At 50.2% G+C, this 21,340-nt stretch overlaps 1 protein-coding gene across 2 annotated transcripts in view; it reads right to left on the reverse strand.

The window, feature by feature from the left end:
- Positions 1-266: 266 nt before the first annotated feature.
- Positions 267-21,340, reverse strand: part of GALNT10 (polypeptide N-acetylgalactosaminyltransferase 10) — a 250,562-nt gene continuing 229,488 nt past the window's right edge. Inside the window, exons 10-13 of one of the 2 annotated variants that reach the window (XR_009865745.1) lie at positions 18,018-18,134; positions 8,762-8,911; positions 923-8,270; positions 267-859 (exon numbers count right to left, since the gene is read on the reverse strand). Coding sequence is in view for 1 of the 2 variants with exons in the window: in XM_062188796.1 (XP_062044780.1) it covers positions 8,112-8,270; positions 8,762-8,911; positions 18,018-18,134 (426 nt within the window). In the remaining variant the exon portion in view is untranslated. Of the gene's footprint in view, positions 8,271-8,761; positions 8,912-18,017; positions 18,135-21,340 lie in introns of both variants that reach the window. The other variant, XM_062188796.1, reaches the window with a different exon arrangement.

A 21,340-nucleotide genomic window follows, 5' to 3' on the forward strand; every position in this document is an offset into this window, starting at 1 on the left:
TGCCTATCAAGGCCCATGAGGCCCCTTACGGTCTGGCTTCTGCCTCCTGTTTCCTTCTTGTTCTCTCTCCTACTTGCTGCTCCAGCCTCACCGACCTTCATCCCCTCCATAGGGTCTTTGCACATGCTGCCCCTGCACCCAAATAGTCAGTCTCCCCTTCCCCTTCTCCTTCTCCAAGTAAAAGAGTTCAATTTTTTTTTTTTAAAGAAATAAGCAAGGTTTTAAAAAAAAGTATATTCATTTTTATTTATTTGAAAAGCAGAGCACCAGAGATAGTCCCCAGATGCCCACAAACAGCCAGAGCTGGGCCAGGCTAAAGCCAGGAGACAGAACTCCATGTAGGTTTCTTACATGGGTGTCAGGGACCCAAATACTTGAGCCATCATCTGTTGCCTCCCAGCATGTGCATTAGGAGGAAGCTAAATCAGCAAGGAAGAAGCTGGCACTTGAACCCAGGCACACTGATACGGGATGCGGGCGTCCCAAGCGCAGCGTAACCTCTGAGCCACAAGGCCTGTCCAAAAAGACTTATTAAACAAACAAAAACAACAAAGGAAATTACAAAAGAAAATAGTGGTACATGTGGCCACATAAAATTTATGTGCAAAATAAAATGCAACTAAAGGCCAAAGCTTTAACGTTTACATAGAACGAAACAATGAAAGAACTAGGACTTAGAAAAGAATACACACACACATAGACACACACACAGATAGATACAATCAGTAAGTGAGCTAGTGCTGAGCACAGATGCATTCTACCTATACTGACAGGGCCAACAGTCTGTCTTTACCATCTCACCCCAGACGCCTTCTTCAGCTCTGAGTGTTAACTGTGTAAAAACTCGCATACCATAAAACTTCTTTAAAGTGTACAACTCAGGGGTTTGTAGTATGTTCACAGACTGTATAGCCACCAGCACCTCCTAATTCCAGAACATTTTCATCACCCCCAAAAGAAACCCCATTCATAGTAGCAGCAACTTACCATTCCCTCTTCTTTGCCCCTGATGACCACCAATCTCCTTTGTCTCTATGGATTTGCCTATTTTGGACATTTCACATTTGAGGCCTTTTGTGTCTGGCTGTTTTCACTTAGTATATTTTCAAGGTTCATTCATGCTGTAGCATATATCAGTAATTTATTCCCTTCTAAGGCTGAACAATATTCCATTAAATGGATGAATGCCATTTATTTGTATGTTCAAGCTTACACTTCCCTAACGACTAATGATGCTGATATCTTTTTATGTGCTATTTATGTTCCATGGCTATTTATATTATTTATATATTTTCTTTAAATAATGTTTGGGGCTGGCGCTGTGGTGCAGTGGGTTAAAATCCTGGCCTGCAGCATCAACATCCCATATGGGCACCGGTTCAAGTTCCGCTGCTCTACTTTCAATTCAGCTCCCTGCTAATGCACCTGGGAAAGCAGCAGAGGATGGCCCAAGTTCTTGGGCCCCTGCACCCACGTGGGAGACCCAGAAGAAGCTCCTGGCTTCAGATCAGCTCAGCTCCAGCTGTTGCGGCCATTTGGGGAGTGAACCAGTGGATGGAAGACCTCTCTCTCTCTACCTCTCTCTGTAACTCTTTCAAATAAATAAAATAAATCTTTAAAAAAATAAAAAAGTTCAAATCTTTGCCCATATTTTAGGAAAACTTTTTTTTTATTAAAGAATTATTTATTTATTTGAAAGGCAGAGTTTCAGAGAGAGAGAGAGAGAGAGAGAGGTCTTCCATCTGCTGGTTTACTCCTCAAATGGCTGCAATGGCCAGGGCCAGGACAGGCCAAAGCCAGGAGTCCAGAACTGCACTGGGGTCTCCCACAAGGGTGGCAGAGGCCTCCCAGGGTGCACATTAGCAGGAAGTTGGCATGACAAGCAGGGCCAGGACTTAAACCCAGGCACTCCAATATGGGATGCAGGCATCCCAAGTAGCATCTTAACTGCCATGAAAAATGTCCACTTACGCAATTTACATCTTATTTAAACACATGTGGTTTGGCTTACTACCAACTCCATTTCAGTAGTATACAGCAACTTTGCCCCTTCTTAGTTCTGCCCCTCCCCTCCTTTGGCCTGTATTGTCCTAAGAATCACATCTTTCCTTATACATTGCACGTGCACCAACATACTTATACTTACTGATTTATGTGGTTTTAAGTCAGACAGGAGGGAAAAGTTACAAATCCCCACTTATACTGTCTTCTTTATGAGTACTTACCTACGTATTTATACTGACCAGCGTTTTTTGTTTTTTTTTTTAAAGATTTTATTTATTTATTTGAGAGGTAGAGCTACAGACACAGAGAGGGAGAGACAGAGAAAGGTCTTCCATGCTGGTTCACTCCCCAAATGGCTGCAAAGGAAGGAAATGGGCCGATCTGAAGTCAGGAGCCTCCTCCGAGTCTCCCATGTGGGTGCAGGGGCCCAAGCACTTCAGCCATCCTCCACCTCACTCCACCCCAGGTGATAGCAGAGAGCTGGACCCGAAGAAGAGCAGCTGGGAGTCAAACCGGGGCCCACAGGGGATGCCGGATGCTGGTGCACCCACCACATCACAGCGCCAGTCCCAGACTAGTGCTCTTCATTTGTTCATGAGGATTTGAATAACTGAGATGAGCCAATGGGAGGTAGTGTCAGGTGAGCACAAGGCAGATAAAAAAGAGAGGGCAGAGTTTGTGTTCCTCCCAGCCCCTCCCTGTTTCAGCTGTAGCTCCGGAAGCACTTCTCCCTAGCTACATGCAGCCTTTTCTGGATTCCACTGACACTGCTGCTTCTTGCCTCTGCAGGCTTAGCGGTGGTGACCCTTTACGCTAGGCCTTTCAGCATGGCTGGTTATTTGTTTAACTCTGCCCACGCTCCTTAAATGGTCCTTTTATTATACTTTCACTGTAAGCCTGGGAGTGGCTATTTCATGCCAAGACCATGGCTGATTCAGCATGCTCCAAAGACCAAGTTTCATGACACAGTCCCCCACACACTTGTCCTTCATAGAATTTACCACATTCTTAACCATACCCTCATCTTCATGATCATCTGATGAAGGTCTTTCTCTAGGCCCAAGCCAGGAGGGCGGCGCACATGTCTGTCCTGGCTCATCCTTGCACCATATTTTCATTTCTAGCATACAGTAGGCGTTTCTGATACATTTTTATGCAACAAATATAGCTAATATTTTTGGGCTAAATCTATTTCACAGAAGTACAAAGAGCTTTAGAAACGGAATCCTTCCCCATGTCTACAAGGCTATGAGATTGTACGAGGATAACATGGGAGCAGGGACACTGGGAACATGGGCTGTGGCACTCACCACTAAATCATTTTGGGTCAGGGGCTTCCCAGGGCTTCACTTTTTTAATATATGAAATTAAGAGTTTGGAATAGTAGTCAGAGGCATCGTGAACCTGAAAGAAATTGTTCTGAGGCTCAAACCTGTGGCATGGGCAGGATTTCTCCTTTTCTCCAATTCACCCTTCTCCAATCCAGGATCCACAGTGCCCCCTGGTGGGCCCCAAGAGATAGCATTGGCGTCATGCTCACGGTCACTCACAGCGGCCACCAAGACTTAACTGCAGAATTACAAGTGGAGCTGGAAATGACCTAACAGGCCTAGGTGGACCAGGGTTAGCACCATGTCTCAGTGAATTTTTCTGCAGAGCTGGACTTGCCAGGGGGTCTTTCTACACATAGTGTTAGACAAAGCTAGTAGCCAACATTATCAAAATGTTCCCGTAAGCAAGTACTGTGGCTAACATGTGAGCATCAGAGGGAGCTAAGTTTGTTTCATGTTGTCACTGCCTGCCTAAAGTCCTCCACTCCTGGGTGCAGTCTGGAAGACCCTTGTGGGCTGCCTCACCTAACTCTCTCACTTCCCTCCTGCTCCAACGCACCGAGGTAGGAGTTTCTTCCCACCTCAGAGCCTTTGCATCAGCTGTCCCCTCTGCCTGGAAGTCTCGTCCCTCAAACGGCCTATTGGTTCAGCCCTCACGTCTCTTCTCTCTCATAAAGAGGCATGCCCTGGCCATTCTCACTAACGTTGGTGCCCACCCCCGGCCCTCAAATATCATTTTCTATCCCTCAAGACCCCACTGGCCTCTGAAATCATCACAGTGGGTAGCTAAGGCCTGTCTCTCTCCCTCTGGAGCAATGGCTGTTGGGAATTTGTTCAGTACCCAGATGAGTGCCTGGATATTGACTAGGTACTCAGTGAAGAGGGGAGGGATGACAGACTGGAGAACACCACACACAAGGAATAAGGCAGAGAGCACTTTAGAGAAAGTCTGGAGGTTTACTCAACAACAGTCACAGTCACAACTGTACATGGTACGTCAATTCTTCACAAAGGCTCACTTTTCCAGGCAGGAGGAGAGAGGTTGGTGGTCTTGCACTTTCTCTACAGGGTCTCAGTCTGACTTCTCTATGGAAGCCCACATATTCTGCCTGCAACCCCTTGGGGAACCCACTCTCCAAGCCAGTAACAGAGCAGGGCCCAGCCCTGTTGTCAGGCACAAACGAATGAAAGCCATTTAGGAAGGGGATGTTAGGATGACCTTGTCACTTAGTATGCAGGCCCAACTCTCACCCCAGAGGTGGCTGAGAGCCTTGGCTCAAGATCAAGCTTGAGCTAAAATATTTTTTAGACCATCATTCAAAAGCAGAAAAGAATTCCAGAACAGAATTGCACTTCTTGCCCTTTTTCCCACACTTATATTCAGAAAACATTAAAAATGCATTGCCTCCTAGGAAGTAGAAAAGATCACCCAATCCGTACAAACGAGGTGTCGCTGAAGCAAGGAATCTGGACTTCTCAGTTACTACTGGAAAGGGCTCGGCCGCTTTTTTCAGACTCCAGAGACTAGGAAGATGAGATGCACAAAAGAAATGTGTGGAGCCATTTTTGAGGATGTCACTTAATTTTTAAGGAGAAAAAGGAATTCGACCATTAGGAAGTTCGAAATGGGCATGGGAATGTGGACTTGGATATCCACATGCTACATCTTCAACCCAAACTGCTCTTTTCTCCCTGGCCCTAATGTCACAGCCCTACACTCTTCCTCTGCACCCTATATGGTTCTGGGTGATTTCTTCCTAAAGGGAAGTTCCTAGGATGTTTTCAGAGGTGAACGATCCAGGGAGGGGCATGTGATGGAATGGCTTTCACACGTGGGCCTACAGATTCAGCCGCCACCGAAGGCCTTGTACTTACAGCCAAGGTGCTGTTTGCATTCTGAAATGTTTCTGAAGTCTTCCTTTGGCAGGACAGCTGGTAGGCCACACGGCCAGGGCACTTTGTTGCCATCCCCTCGCTTGTGAGCTGGTCCTCAGATGAGGATACAAGGCCCACTTTCCCAGCCATGAATTGGCTGACAATGTCTCCACAGGCTCCTGGCTGAGTTTTGCTGAGCCTCAGCTGGGGATGTGAGCAGACACCTGAACCCTCAACACAAACGGTTTTCAAAAATGAATCCTAAACAACGAGTGGGTTAGCACTGGAAATTAGTTGGTCACTGTCACTGAACTGAGAAAATTCTGTCTTTCCTTTCCACATTACATAGTCAGCTCCCAGGACCCACTGTGGTGGGCTCAGCCATGACAAATGCCAGGGTGCTCAGAGGACCCACCCATCCCCATTGAGGATGTGAGGTCAGCCTGGGAAGGGGGAACTGAAGGAGAGGAAAAAGGGAGGCTGCATCCCACAGGAACCCTGGTCTTGCCAGAGCCCTTCCACCCATGAAGGGGACCACTGGGGAATCTAGCCAGTGCTCTGCACTCCTGAATCCCAATGCAGAGGGACAAACCAATCCCTCTGTCTAGGGGTTGGGGTAGGGTATGGCAACTACGGCCCCCAAACAGGGCCCAGTGAGGTAATGCAGGGCCTGTGCTCAGGGACCACCAAGGCCCTCCCAGCAGGAACGAGTTGTCCAGCGGCCCTTTAACTGGGAGTGCTACTTGCGCCGATGGAACAACTCGGACCCGGTGCGGGCGTCTCAGCCTCAGCTCTTGCTCCAGGCCACCATCTCCTGCTTGAAATCAGACGTTAAGAAACACATTCATCCAACAGGAACTGCACACACCACCAAAAATGCTTCCCTCCCCGACCCCTGCCCCTTTATGTCTTCTAGCAAGGCACTAAGAAATGGTTCAAGTTTAGGGATTTGCTGTACATTTGCATTTTTTTTCTTTTTTAAAAGGCACAGTTTTTATTCAAATGATGCTGCGTTGCTCTCGGATGATGACTCTTAATTCATCTCCCCGAAGTGCAACACTCTTGCTACCCTAGATTTCAGAAGCAGCCTCGTCTTTTGACCCCTTTCTGTAGAGGGCCGCTTGTAAAGACAGGGCACTCACTTGGGAAAGGGCATGAGGAACCGGCCGGCAAGCCTCATGAGCACACGGCCTCCTCTCCTGGACACAGCTGTCCAGAGCAGGGCTGTGCTGGGGGCAGAAGTGGAAACCATCCTTTGCCAGCCTAACGTTCAATTTGGTGGTGTATTACCACCCCTCTCTCCCCGATTATGGTTGGCCTCGAGATTTGCCAGCATCTCAAAGGCAGGTTCGTGGCTCTGTTCCCGGATTTGTATTATTTAATTGGTAAATGATGCAATCAAGAGATCCGGCTCTAACTGGAATAGTGATTTCAAGTACTTTCTGGGCTAACCGGCAGAAGCCATAGGTTGTGGAATGTGATTTCCATTTCTGAATCAGGGTGTGGCAGGTTGGTTACAGAAATGCTTCCTATTAGTTTGGGAACCCCTTGGGAGTCTGATATGTAATTAATACAGCAAAAGGTCAATGTGAAGGGCAGGGAGCTGGGCACAGATAGGGTCATAGGACACTGCAGCTGTGACGATGGTGGGAAGTTCCAGGTCTTCAGGTGTTGCCTGAGGACCTTGCTGTATGGAAGCTTCTGGAGGGAGCTGATGGACACAGGTCCTCGTGCTTCCTCCCTCGGCACCAACCTTGGATTTCACAAGGGGGTTACCTTGACTGTATTATACCTGTCTGGTTGCTTTTGTAATAGCATTCTGGAAATCCACACTGGAGGCTACAACACCAGAAGCCTACGTAGCAACTAGTTTGCGAATGAACTCCAGAGTCCTTTAAAAACTCAGGAGTTCTATAGGAGAACCAGAACCACGACGAGGTGAGAGGCTAGGCATCTGGCCCACAGCTGATCCTGGAGGCTTCCAGATTCTGTGAGGTAAAGCACCTCCCTTCCTCTCTTGAGGCTGCCCAGCATGGAGAGAGGGCAGCGGAAGCAGGGACCGGGGAACCTCAGCCGGCATTTCTGGGCAGGTCTCCTGCTCGTCCTTTCCCATGGGCCCACGGCCATCTGAATCACAGCCCCGGAAAGCTGGTGGCTCGGCTGTCCTTGTGCCTGGGAAGTACCACAAAGAGCACTTCCGGCACTCAGAGAGCAGAGGGAGAACCTCTTGTATGTCCATGGCTGCAAAGGAGTTTCTGGGGTCCCTTGTCTGACCCCATGCCTGGTAGCTGGCCGGCATTCAGCATGGAGCATTCTGAGGGCCCTGGATTTGGCCTTTGAGCCAATCCCCTGGAGCTGAGACAAAGAACAGATGCTGATCAGTAACTGCTGTCCCTGTAAGACAGGCAGAAACTGAGGGACCCCAAGGAGGACTTCTTTCCCTTTTGCTGCAAAAGGGTGACATTGGTGCTAAAAGCTGCCCCAAACAGGCAGATGTCGCCTTTCTAAAGCACCGTCATGTACGAGAGCTGCTCGAGGCCTGGGCAACCCTGTAGGCCTTATTTCTGGGTGGCCTCAGGCTGCCTGGCATTGTTGTGCACAGTGCTCCAGGGGACATGGTTACAAAGTCAAACAGGCCCTCCTGCTTTTCCATGGTACCAGCAGGGATTAAAGCAGGCTTTCCTGTGGGGCCTCTTGTGGAGGCTGCCCCCCACCCTGCCCTCACGACTGAGGGGCTCAGGGACCAAGCAGACCCCTTGCTCCAGCTTCCAAAGCCCTCTTTGCCTTGAATCGTTTGGCCAGCACCTGATACACCATGGTACCCACGGAGGTTCTGCCTGCCTCAGGAGAGGCAGGTGCAGCGAGGGGACCCTGCTGGGCCTGCCAAGGGGATGTGAGGGCTCAGTTTCTATTGAATTTTTCCAAGACCGTGGAGTTGGTGTGTTCAAATAGCCACTGCTGGGTAAGTGAGGCAGGGTTGCACGTGTTCATGAAGATCCTGTGGTCACTTTCGCTGCAGTCCATGCAGCTGCCGCTGACAGGGTGGTACAGGGTCTTGTCCTACAAAACAGGGAGGGAATCAGCCAGCCAGCGCCACAGAACACAAGCAGCAGCAGCAGCAATGAGGAAGTGAGGAAGGGACTGGCTAGCTGCTCACAGACCTGTTCGCTGTGTTCCTGGGCGCACGGCCAGACATCGTGCGGCCTCCCTTGCAGTGGTGTCGCCATGTGACAGGGTTCTAGCTGCTGGGATGTGGCAGGACCAATGCCTGCCGCTTCCAGGGCCCTGATACTGCCCATCTTGAGCCAAATTTCACTGGTCTTCTTGATGTCTGTGTGTTTCTTTTCATTTTAAACAGACTCAGTTGCCAACATTTAAGTTTTGGGGATTTCATGTAAACGTCTGGATTTCTAGCTTCTGTTGAATCAAGTGGAAAACTGGGCACGGCAGGTTTGTGGAGTAACTGAGTGAGTCAGGGTGGCCTACGTCACTTAAAAAGGAAACAAACCCCAAGCAGGTTGCAAAGCCACCCCGGCCCCCTCTGGTCTTACTGTGCGGTACTTCCACAGCTGGTTGCCCTTCATGCTGTGGCAGTCGTAGAGGGTGACAGGGCTGGTGTGGGAGATGGCGTCAAAGCAGAACTTCTTGGTGTGCTGGGGGTCTCCAGGCCGGATGTCCTCTCGCCAAGTGAAGGTGAACACCTGTGCACACGGGGACACTCTGATAGGGACTCACTCCTTCCTTCCTTCCTTCCTTCCTTCCTTCCTTCCTTCCTTCCTTCCTCCTTCCCTTTTTTATTTTTTATTTTTGACAGGCAGAGTGGACAGTGAGAGAGAGAGTGAGAGAGAGAGAGAGAGAAAGGTCTTCCTTTGCCATTGGTTCACCCTCCAATGGCTGCCGTGGCAAGTGCACTGCGCTGATCCGAAGCCAGGAGCCAGGAGCCAGGAGCCAGGTGCTTCTCCTGGTCTCCCATGGGGTGCAGGGCCCAAGCACTTGGGCCATCCTCCACTGCACTCCCGGGCCACAGCAGAGAGCTGGCCTGGAAGAGGGGCAACTAGGACAGAATCCGGCGCCCCGACCCGGTGTGCCGGCGCCGCAAGGCGGAGGATTAGCCTATTGAGCCGTGGTGCCAGCCTCCCTCCCTCCCTTTTTTTAAAAATTTATTTCAAAGGTAGAAAGACAGAGAGAGAGAGAGAGAGATCTCCCATCTATTGGTTCACTCTCCAAATGCCTACCACAGCTGGGGCTGGGCCAGGCGGCAGGGACCCAAGTACTTGAGCCATCATCTGCGGTCTCCCAGGATGAACATTAGCAGGAAATAGACACAGAACCACAACTCGAACCCAAGCACTATGATATGGGATGAAGGTTATCTCAAAAGTGGCACCTTAACCTCTGTGCCAAATGCTTGTGTCCTTTTTCCTCCACTTTTTTAAGTTATGGGAAATTTTAAACACAGAAGTCCAAAAAGAGTACATGAAGAATCTTCATAAAGTTCATGGAAAACATTATTTTTTTTTTTAAGAAAACATTATTTTTAAATTCCATTTTCCCATGAACCCTTTGAAGTACTCTTATATTGACCATACCTCTTGCTCTAATCACCCAGCTTCAAATGTTACCAACTCACAGCCAGGTTGTTATAACTCTATCCACTACACCTTCCCTACTCCTACATTATACGGAGGCAAATCCCAGATGTCATATCATGTTGGATATAAATATGCAGTCAGTACCATTAAGAACAATTAACAGTTACTACAAAGTCCTCAGTGTTGTCAAATACCCAGAGTTCAAGTGTTTCTGGATTGCCTTATCAATTTCTTTTCACAGTTAGTCTGTTTGAATCAGGATCCAAACTTAGTGCATTTGGTTGATAAGCTTTTTTCTTTCTAGTAGCTTTGTTGAAGGATAATTGGCATACAATAAACTGAACACTTTTCAAGTGCACAACTGGATATTTTTGACATGTTTTTACCCATGAAATCATCATTCCCAGAGTGTCCTCAAGCTCTTTGTAATCTCTTCCTCCTGCCCCCCACCCTCCATGTCCCTAGGCAACCACTCATCTGCTTTCTTCTACCAGAGATTAGGCTGCAATTTCTAGAATTTTATATAAAAGGAATCATACAGTAGTTGGCATTTGGGGGCCGGCACCATGGCTCATTTGGCTAATCCTCTGCCTGCGGTGCCAGCATCCCATATGGGTGCCGGGTTCTAGTCCCGGTTGCTCCTCCTCCAGTCCAGCTCTCTGCTGTGGCCCGGGAGGGCACTGGAGGATAGCCCAGGTGCTTGGGCCCTGCATCCACATGGGAGACCAGGAGAAGCACCTGGCTCCTGGCTTTGGATCGGCGCAGTGCCGGTCGTAGCGGCCATTTGGGGAGTGAACCAATGGAAAGAAGACCTTTCTCTCTGTCTCTCTCTCTCTCTCACTGTCTATAACTCTACCTGTCAAAAATAAATAAATAAAAATTTAAAAATTAAAAAAATATAAAGTAGTTGGCATTTGGTGCAACAGTTAATAAACCACTTGGGACACCTGCAACCTACGTCAAAGTGCCAAGGTTCAAGTCCCAGCTCTGTTTCCTATGCAGCTTCCTGTTAATGCATACTGTGGGAGGCAGCAGATGCTGGCACAAGCACCTGGGTCCTTGCCATCCATGTGAGAGCTCCGGATGGATTCGCTCTTGGTTTCAACCTGGCCCAGCCTGGCTGTTGCAGGCATTTGAGGAGTGAACCAGTGGATGGTTCTGACTGCCTCTCTGCCTTTCAAATAAGTATTTAAGTAAACAAATCAATACAATGCATCATCTAGCACACATTCTCTTGTCTGCTTTCTTGCATGCAGCATAATTCTGCTGCTATTCACCCATCTTATAACAGCATTTACCAGTAGTTCCTTCCTTGTGGCTGCTGAGTTCTGTTTCACTGTACAGTATTGCATATACCTGTTCTTGGGCATCTGCCCTGTCTCCAGTTTTTGGCTATTACAAAGAAAGCTGCTACGAAATTTGTGAACAAGTGTTTGTATGTACACATTTTTTTTTTCTCTTGGACAGGTATATGGGAGTGGAATACGTGGTTCACAGGGTATATCAATGCGTAACTTTCTATGAAACTGCCAAATGATTTTCCAAGGTGGTGGTAGTCTTATCCTAATGTTCCCACCAGCAATGTATAAACATATTTGAAAATCTTCATAGGTAGTATACACTGTGAAAACATGAGGCCAATGTTTAAAAATGTTTTGCCCCCAAATAAGCTTTTCCATTCTGTTTTTCCGCATGAACTTTAGGAAGTACCCTCATACAGTTCCAGTTCACCCACATCCTTGCCTTCCTTTGGCAAGTCTTTTTAATACATTTGTGGTGGCATCTCCTTCCACTTTTAATTACCAGTTCTCTAACAACTAACGCCATTAGTATGTTTAATATATTTTTTAAAGACTTAGTTTATTTATTTGAACAGCAAAGTGACAGGAGAGACAAACACAGACAAAGAGACCTTCAATCTGCTAGTTCACTCCCCAAATGGCAAAAGCAACCAGGGGTGGGCCAGGCCAAAGCCAAGAGCCTGGAACTCCATTTGGGCTTCCCATGTAGGGACCCATGCACTTGGGTCATCTTCTGCTTTCTCAGGGGCATTGGCAGGGAGCTGGATCAGAAGTGGATCAGCTGGGACACAAATTGGTGCCCAATATGAGATGCTGGTGTTGGGGGCGGTAGCTCAACCCACTATGCTGGCCTCCTAAATTTTTTTTTTATATTTGAGTTTTGAGAGTGGATACAACTTGTCACCAGATATATACTTTACAAACACTTTCTTCCAGTCTATGGCTTGGCTTTTTATTTTCTCAACAATATATTTTAAAGAATAGCAGTTTTTTCATTCTAAAGTCCACCTTATCAATTTTTTTCTTTTGCGGACTGTGTCTTTCTGATTCTAACTAGGAACTTAATGCTCAACCTAGGGTTACAAATAGCTTTGCTAATGTTCTCTTCAAAAAGCTTTTTTTTTTTTTTTTTGACAGGCAGAGTGGACAGTGAGAGAGAGAGACAGAGAGAAAGGTCTTCCTTTGCCGTTGGTTCACCCTCCAATGGCCGCTGTGGCCAGTGCGCTGCAGCCGGCACACCGCGCTGATCCGAAGCCAGGAGCCAGGTGCTTCTCCTGGTCTCTCATGGGGTGCAGGGCTCAAGCACTTGGGCCATCCTCCACTGCACTCCCGGGCCACAGCAGAGACTGGCCTGGAAGAGGGGCAACCCGGACAGAATCCGGCGCCCTGACCGGGACTAGAACCCGGTGTGCCGGTGCCGCAAGGCGGAGGATTAGCCTATTGAGCCGTGGCGCCGGCCCCAAAAAGCTTTTTACCTTGAGGTTTTATGTTAGATCTATGAAATGTTTTGAGCTAATTTTTGTATTTACTATAAGATGTGCATTTTTTTGCATGTGGATATTACATTGTTCCAGCATCATTTGTTGAAAAGACTGTTTCTTCACTGAACTGTCTTTATTCCTCTGTCAAAAATCAGTTGTCTGGATGGCGCCGCGGCTCAATAGGCTAATCCTCCTCCTAGCGGCGCCAGCACCTTGGGTTCTAGTCCCAGTCGGGGCGCCGGATTCTGTCCGGGTTGCCCCTCTTCCAGGCCAGCTCTCTGCTGTGGCCCGGGAGTGTAGTGGAGGATGGCCCAAGTGCTTGGGCCCTGCACCCCATGGGAGACCAGGAGAAGCACCTGGCTCCTGCCTTCAGATCAGCGCGGTGTGTCGGCTGCAGCGCACTGGCCACAGCGGCCATTGGAGGGTGAACCAACGGCAAAGGAAGACCTTTCTCTCTGTCTCTCTCTCACTGTCCACTCTTCCTGTAAAAAAAAAAAAATCAGTTGTCTTGGAGCCAGTGCTGTGGCATAGCAGGTAAAGCTGCCTCCTGCAGTGCTAGAATCCCATATGGGTGCCGGTTCGAGTCCCCACTACTCCACTTTCGATCCAGCTTTCTGCTATAGTCTGGGAAAGCAGCAGAAGATGGCCCAAGTCCTTGGGCACCTGTACTTGCATGGGAGATCTGGAAGATGCTCCTGGCTCCTGGCTTTGGATTGGCCCAGCTCCAGACATTGTGGCCATTTGGGAGGAGGACCAGCAGATGAAGACCTCTCTCTCTCTTTCAAATAAACAAATAAATCTACGGCCGGCGCCCTGGCTTAACAGGCTAATCCTCCGCCTTGCGGCGCCGGCACACCGCGTTCTAGTCCCGGTTGGGACTCCGGATTCTATCCTGGTTGCCCCTCTTCCAGGCCAGCTCTCTGCTATGGCCCGGGAAGGCAGTGGAGGATGGTCCAAGTCCTTGGGCCCTGCACCCGCATGGGAGACCAGGAGAAGCACCTGGCTCCTGGCTTGGGATCAGCACAATGCGCCGGCCGCAGCGGCCATTGGAGGGTGAACCAATGGCAAAAAGGAAGACCTTTCTCTCTGTCTCTCTCTCTCACTATCCACTCTGCCTGTCAAAAAATAAAAATTAAAAAAAAAATAGTCATCTTAATATGTTATATGCATGGGTTTATTTTTGGTTTCTATTTTGTCCCATTGATCTTTATGGCAGTACCATGTTGTCTTTTTTTTTTTTAAAGATTTATTTATTTGAGGCCGGCGCCGTGGCTTAACAGGCTAATCCTCCACCTTGTGGCGCCGGCACACCGCGTTCTAGTCCCGGTCAGGGCGCCGGATTCTGTCCCGATTGCCCCTCTTCCAGGCCAGCTCTCTGCTATGGCCCGGGAGTGCAGTGGAGGATGGCCCAGTTGCTTGGGCCCTGCACCAGCATGGGCGACCAGGAGAAGCACCTGGCTCCTGGCTTCGGATCAGCGAGATGCGCCGGCCGCAGCGGCCACTGGAGGGTGAACCAACAGCAAAAAGGAAGACCTTTCTCTCTGTCTCTCTCTCTCACTGTCTAACTCTGCCTGTCAAAAAAAAAAAAAAAAAAAAAAGATTTATTTATTTGAAACTCAGAGTTATACACAGAGAGAAGGAGAGGCAGAGAGAGAGAGAGAGAGAGAGAGAGAGAGGTCTTCCATCTGCTAGTTCATTCCCCAATTGGCTGCAACAGCTGGAGCTGTGCCAATCCGAAGCCAGGAGCCAGGAGCTTCCTCTGGGTCTCCCACACGGGTGCAGGGGCCCAAGGATCTGGGCCATCTTTTACAGCTTTCCCCAGCCAGAGCAGAGAGCTGGATTTGAAGTGGAGCAGCCAGGACTTGAACCAATGCCCATATGGGATGCCAGCACTGCAGGCAGTGGCTTTACCTGCTACGTCACAGTGCTGGCCCACCATGTTGTCTTGATAACTTGCTTTATGCCTTGAAATGAGGCAGTGTTAGTTCTTTAATGTTGTACTTCTTTTTGAAAGCTATTTTGGATGTTTTAGGTCCTGCACACTCATTTCCATATAAATTTTAAGATCAGGTTTTCAATTTCTAGAAAAAAGCCTGTTGGGGCCAGTGCTGTGACGTAGTGAGTAAAGCTGCCTGCAGTGCTGGCATCCCATCTGGGGGCCAGTTCAAATCTTGACTGCTCCACTTCCAGTCCAGCTCTCTGCTATGGCCTGGAAAAGCAGTAGAAGATGGCTAAAGTCCTTGGGCCCCTGCACCCACATAGGAAGACCTGAAGGAAGTTCCTGGCTTCGGATCGGCGTAGCTCCGACCACTGTGGCTAATTGGGGAGTGCACCAGCGGATGGAAGACCTCACTCTCTCTTAGCCTCTCTTCCTCTCTCTGTGTAACTCTTTCTCTTTCTCTCTTTTTTTTAAAAGATTTATTTATTTTACTTGAAAGTCAGAGTTACACAGAGAGAGAAGGAGAGAGAGAAGGAGAGAGGTTTTTCATCTGTTGGGTCACTCCCCAGTTGGCTGCAATGGCCGGAGCTGTGCCGATCCTTAGTCAGGAGCCAGGAGCTTCTTTCAGGTCTCCCACGTGGCTGATTTCTCAAGCCATAGCAGAGAGCTGGATCAGAAGTGGAGCAGCCAGGACTTGAACTGGCACCCATATGAGATGCCAGCACTGCTGGTGGCAGCTTTACCCACTATGCCACAGCGCTGGCCACTGCATACAATTTTTGCATTTATGTTCCTGAGATGTTGGTCTGTGGTTGGTCTTACAATGTCTTAGTTTGGTTTTGGTATTAAGGTAATGCCAGCTTCAAAATGGGCTGGTAAGTACTCCTTCTTTTCCTGGAAGGGTTTTTGTAGAACTGGTAACATCTCTTCTATAAATGTTTGGTATAATTCACCATTGAGGACATCTGGACCTGGGCTTGTCTTTGTGGGGAAATTTAACGACAATGTTCATTTCTTTAACAGAAGGATGGTGCTTTCCACTTCGGCTAGTGAGAACGGGCACTATTCCTGGCCCTGTGTGGGCTCCAGGCACTCTTCCCTCTAAGCCTCTTGGGTGGCTCTTTCTTTAGCTCCATGAAGTGTCCTCACATGCATGTACTTTGCTGAATATTTAAGGCGAGCCCTATATAAATCTCAGAAGCTCTCTCTGCCTAGGTCTCTCCTCTCCCATATTCTGTTTTTGAATTCTAGCCACCTTGGTCTCCTGTTCTCTTGGCTCTGTCTCTGCAGTTCAGGGAGTCTGCCTGGCTCCACCTGGGTTCTCTCCTGACCCGGGACTGCAAGTTCTTGAAGGACGGAGGCTGGGACGCTCACAGGGCTCACCTCACTGGTGTCCCATCTGTCAAGGATTACTAGTCTTCAAGGGCTGACGTTGCATTGTAGCACAGTGGGTTAAGCCCCCACTGGCAATGCTGGCATCCCCATCAGAGTGCAGGTTCAAGTCCTGGCTGCTCCACTTCTGATCTAGCTCCCTGTTAACACACCTGTGAAGGCAGTGGAAGACAGCCCAAGTGCTTGGGTCCCTGCACCCACATGGAAGACCCAGAAGTTCCTGGCTTCAGCCAGGACCAGCCCTGGCTGCTGTGGCCATCTGGGGAGTGAACCAGTAGATAGATAGATAGATAGATCTCTCTCTCTCTCTCTCTGTCTCCCTCTCTGTAGTTCTGCCTTTTGAATAAATAAATACATTTTTAAAATTGAAGAGTCCCGTTGTTTTGCATCTTTTGCCCATGTTTTCATTGTTTTGGGCAGGAGGCTATGTTTAGTCCCTGTTACTCCTCCTCGGCCAAAGTGGGGACCGTGGTGGGGATGGCAGCCGCTGCTTCCTGTTTATTTCCCAGGCCTTCTCCAGCTCAGGAGCTGCCTTTTAGCCTCTCATTTCTGCCTCTGCAGGGCTGGGCAACTTTTTTCCTGCCAACGGCCGAGTGGATATTTCTGACATCATTCGCAGGCCATGCAGATCTCACTGGGGTAATGGGGCTGTCATGCTTCCCTTCTCAGCAGGTGGAGGCTGGCGTAGCCACCCACACAGGCACCCTGCTTTGCTTGTTTGAGCGAGTCCACAGGCACGAACGTGCACTCTCTGCCACACAGTGAGGCTCCCTGGGCAACTTCTGTTCAGGGGTCTCTTGCAGCTGCAGGTAAGGTGGCATCGGGGAGCGGAACTCTGATGAATATGTCAGGGAGAGCCACTCCTAGAATTGTTATCAGGAAGGCTGCAGCAGAGGGGCAGGCATTCTGGGGGGAGGGGAGGCAGATACCAACAGGGTGGGTGCGGAGCCGGCCAGGTGGTGGCGGCAGCTGTTCTTGGTGTGTGAACAGAGTCCTGCGTATGTGGGGAACCCATGCTATCAGACACACCAGACTTCTAAAGTGCCAGAAAATCCACAGTAAGACAAAAAAATGTATCCTCAGACCCAGAGTCAGAGATGCTGAGCTATTCAAGAGTGTGGTTAACTGCGTGGAGGAGAGGACGCCAGAAAGCTGCAGGCAACTGCCTGGGAGAGGCGGATCTTCCCGCCAGGCTGCGACTTCCACTCTGTGTTTTTCCGAAAACATCCCTCAGGGATGAGGGATGGCCCTCTCCCACCTTCCTGCCTCTCCTCTGGGTGACCACGAGTGGGCACAAGCCCCAGGCCCCACCCACATGAGGACGTCCTCACCTCCCTGAATCGTGAGAGCCCCACGTCTTTTTCAGAACATTCAGAAGTGGACATGCCTACCCACTGCAGGCTGCTGGTGGCCATGTGAGGAGAGCCAGGTTAAGAAGGCAGTCAGGGACCGGTGCTGTGGCGTAGCAGGTAAAGCCACTGCCTGCAGTGCCGGCATCCCATATGGGTGCCGGTTCATGTCGGGCTGCTCTACTTTCTATCCAGCTCTCTGCTATGGCCTAGGAAAGCAGTAGAAGATGGCCCAAATCCTTGGGCCCCTGCACCCACGTGGGAGACCCAGAGGAAGCTTTTGGCTCCTGGCTTCAGATTGGCCCAGCTCTAGCCGTGTGGCCAACTGGGGAGTGAATCAGCAGATGGAAGACCTTTCTCTCTGCCTCTCCTTCTCTCTGTGTGTAACTCTGAATTTTAAATAAATTAATAAATCTTTTTTTAAAAAAACAACAGAGAGAGAAGCAGGCTCTGCAGAGTCCCAGGTGATAACACCAAGACCTTTCAGTGACCTGGGCCAGTAACTCCCTCTTTTCGTTGATGATTATGTAGGCCAAGTGTTTGTCATTTGTGACCCCAGCAGCCCAGCTTGATTCATTGTAGTGACTGTGAGTATGTATGCCTCCATGGCATACATACAGTAACCCATCCTCGAGCCTGCCAATCGTCACTCATCGCTGACCCAGGCCGCCCCTCCCAGCTCTGATCACTGCATAGCCTAGGCTACAGACAGCATGGGGAAGCCAGGCTCAGGTCCCGGGCAGCGGTCCTCACCTGCATGCTGTTCCACGCGGCCTCTCCGCGGTCCCGGACGCAGCTCTCCAGCCTCAGAGGTGAGCCCAGGGCCCAGTGCTTGGTGTCTGCACACATCCCGGTGCCCACATTGCGAATCTGAGAGGGAAAGAAGGAAGGAGCAGACCTGTGAGGTGCCTCAAGGTACCCAAAGGGCCCTGGCTGGAGGTTGAGTTTGGGCCAGGGTACAAACCTGAGCTCTGGCTTGGCTTAGTAAAGCTTGCCCTGGGATGCACGAAGTACCTTCAGCCTTTCAGCAAAGGATACTCAGTGCAAAACAAGCAATCCCGACACTGCTCTGCTTAGAGCAGGCAGGCTGGGAGTGGAGGGAGGACTGGAGGAGGAAGTTGTTACAAGGAGAGTTTCCTGGCCCCAGTCCCTGAGAACTTCATCCACTATGCCCAGCAATCGAATTTTACTCCCATTGCCTGTGGCTCGGGTGCAGGTGGTCTGGGACTCTGTGCCTTAAAGGCCAGCGAGCAGCCAGAGGTGGTGGGAGTCTCACAGCATAGCAGGGGTCTCCTCCTTCACCCACGGAGGCAGTGGCTGTGGTGCAGGGAGACCTGGGAGGGGAGTCTGCAGCCCTAGGCTGCTTGACGGCTTAGCCAACAGATACTGACCACACTCGTACTAGGGGCAGGCCACTGTGCAAGGTGCTCTGTGCCACGTTGTACCGGTCCTGCCTTACACATACTGCTCCTGTTGGGTCTGAGCAGGGGAGGACGTGGCGCATATGGAAATGGCCATTCTGATTTCTGTTTCCGGTTACAGGGAGTCTGAAGCCCCATGTGGCTGCGTACTGCAGCCTGGGCTGCCCTAGCCCGTGAGGAGGGAGGCGGGGCCTCCTGACAGGTGATTTCGCTAGCAGCCCCTCCATTAACCCAGCCTAAACTTCCTGGAGCCACACTGCAGTCTAGGACCCTCCCTCCGCAGCCCTCCTCCCTTCTTCCCTCTTGCCCAGCTTCCTCCAGCTCCTCCTCATGTTTTTCCCTCTCAAGGATTTCCCTAAGTGCATCTATTGCACATCTAATGCCACGGTGGTATCCGCTTCTTGAAGGACTTGGACTGATGCTGGGGAGAAACCAAAGTAGTGGCGAAGAACCAAGAACCAGAGCTTCAGGACAGGCCACGTGTTCCAGACACAGGGGAGGGGGCTGCGGTGGGGCAGGCCAGACCTCAGGGGATGGGCTCACTAAGCAGCTGTGTGGCTCTGAGCAAGGCACACGCAGTGTTTCCGCCTCCCAGTGGCTTTTCTGCGCCTGGCCCACCCTGTGGCCTGAGTATCCACTTTGTCTTTGCTTTCCCCGTCCCACAGTGGCCACAGCTGTCGGTGCAGGACCCAAGGATAAGACTTGATTGCTGCACCTTTGTTGGCTTGGCTGGCAAAGAGGTCTGCTTCCTGCTGCGTTGGCCAAGCTGGGAGGCTGGCCAGCCTGAAGCTTCTAGAAGCCATCGTGCTACTTTTGGTGAGGCCAACACAAAAGGAAGCCGAGTGAGGCAGGAGAAAAGGAGATTGCCATCATTTGGGCCCCCAGATCCAGTCTCCTGTGAGAGCCAATGAAGTCCCCCTTGTGGTTTCTGAAAGAGCCCAGCACACATGCTCTCCCTCTCTAAGCTCCAACGGGGTCCCTGAGCCTGGAGACCCAGGGTGGACAATGGTGTGCTTCCCTGCCTCTTCCACCAGAGGCCTTCTGCGTGATGGCCCAGCAGGCACATGGGGCTCCATGCTCCAGGGGGCCTGTGCGGGGTTTAAAGCTCTCCTGTTGCTATCTTGAAAAAAATTTTTTTAAAAGGTGTTTTTTTTTAAAGCTTATTTGTGAGTCAGCAACAGAGAAAGTATACTCCTGTCCGTGGATTCAGTCCCCAAATTCCTGCAATGGCTGTGACTGGGCTGGGCCAAAGCTGGGAGCTGGAAACTCAATCTAGGTCTCTCACATGGGCGGCAGGGACCCAATTCCCTGCTGCTTCCCAGGGTCTGCATTAGAGGAAACTGGAGGTAGGTATGAAACCTAGGTACTTGGATGTGGGACACCGGCATCCTAACCAGTGTCTAACCACTTGCCCAAACACTCACCCTTGTCTTAACATTTTAAATTATTTTATCCTCACACTGTACCTTGTGAGTGAAATTGACAGGGGCAATGGGGCACGGGGGCAAGTAGAGGTTTGAGAGTGTTCACCATTCCCCTCCCTGCTGTCTGCACACCGCATCTACAATGCCCCATGGGCACAGCACCGCAGTGGACCCAAAATGCACGAGGAGCCCAGTGAGACTCAGGTGAATACAGGGCAAGTGTGTTATGTCTGTGACTAGAAGGCAGCCGTGGCAGGTCTGAGAGGCCAGGCTTTCCCTTCAAACAGAACTTCCTGGGGCCAGCGCTGTGGCGTAGTAAGCTAAGCCTCTGCCTGTGGTGCGGTATCCCATACAGGTGCTGGTTCATGTCCAGGCTGCTTCTCTTCCCATCCAGCTCTCAGCTATGGCCTGGGAAAACAGCAGAAGATGGCCCAAGTGCTTGGGCCCCTGCACCGCATGGGAGACCCGGAAGAAGCTCCTGGCTCCTGGGTTCGGACAGGAGCAGCTCCAGCCATTGCAGCCAACTGGGGAGTGAACCAGGGGATGAAGAACTCTCTGTCTTCCTCTCCCTCTCTCTGTCTGTAACTGTGCCTCTCAAATAAATAATAAAGAAAACCTTTAAAAACAAACAAAAAACCAGAACTTCCTGGCAATGGCATTGAAAAAATAGGACTTCGCCAGGAGCCCTCTCAGGTCCTTTCTTCCCTGCTGTGTTGCCCTGTGTGGCCAGCCACTTACGCAGGAAAGGAAAGGAGAGGGCCAGCCCTAGTTCCTTCTCCTTTCAGCCCTTCCATACTCATTAGGAAGGGAGGTGGGGAGGACTGGTAGGACCCGTGCATTATCAAGAAATGAAGCAAGGGGCAGGTGTTGTGGCACCGTGGGCTAAGCCACGGTTTGGGATGCCTGCATCCAGTACTGGAGTGCTTTTTGAGTTCTGGCTTCCAATCTAGATTTCTGCTACTGTGCCTGGGAGGCAGCCCATGATGGCCTAAGTACCTGGGCCCCTGCCACCCACATGGGGGACTCAAACAGAGTTCCTGGCTCCTGGCTTCGACCTGGCATATCCCTGGCTGTTGGGGCCATTTGGAGAGCAAGCCAGTGGATGGAAGATCCTTCTCTCTCCCTCTTGCTCTATCTCTCTCTCCCTTTCAAATAAATAAGTCTTTAAAAAATGAGAGAAATGAAGAGAGCTGACTTAGTTTTCCATAGTGTCTCAGCTCTGGTAAGAAAT

This window comes from Lepus europaeus, chromosome 4, assembly GCF_033115175.1.
Source record: "Lepus europaeus isolate LE1 chromosome 4, mLepTim1.pri, whole genome shotgun sequence".
In the NCBI taxonomy this organism is placed as follows: domain Eukaryota; kingdom Metazoa; phylum Chordata; class Mammalia; order Lagomorpha; family Leporidae; genus Lepus; species Lepus europaeus.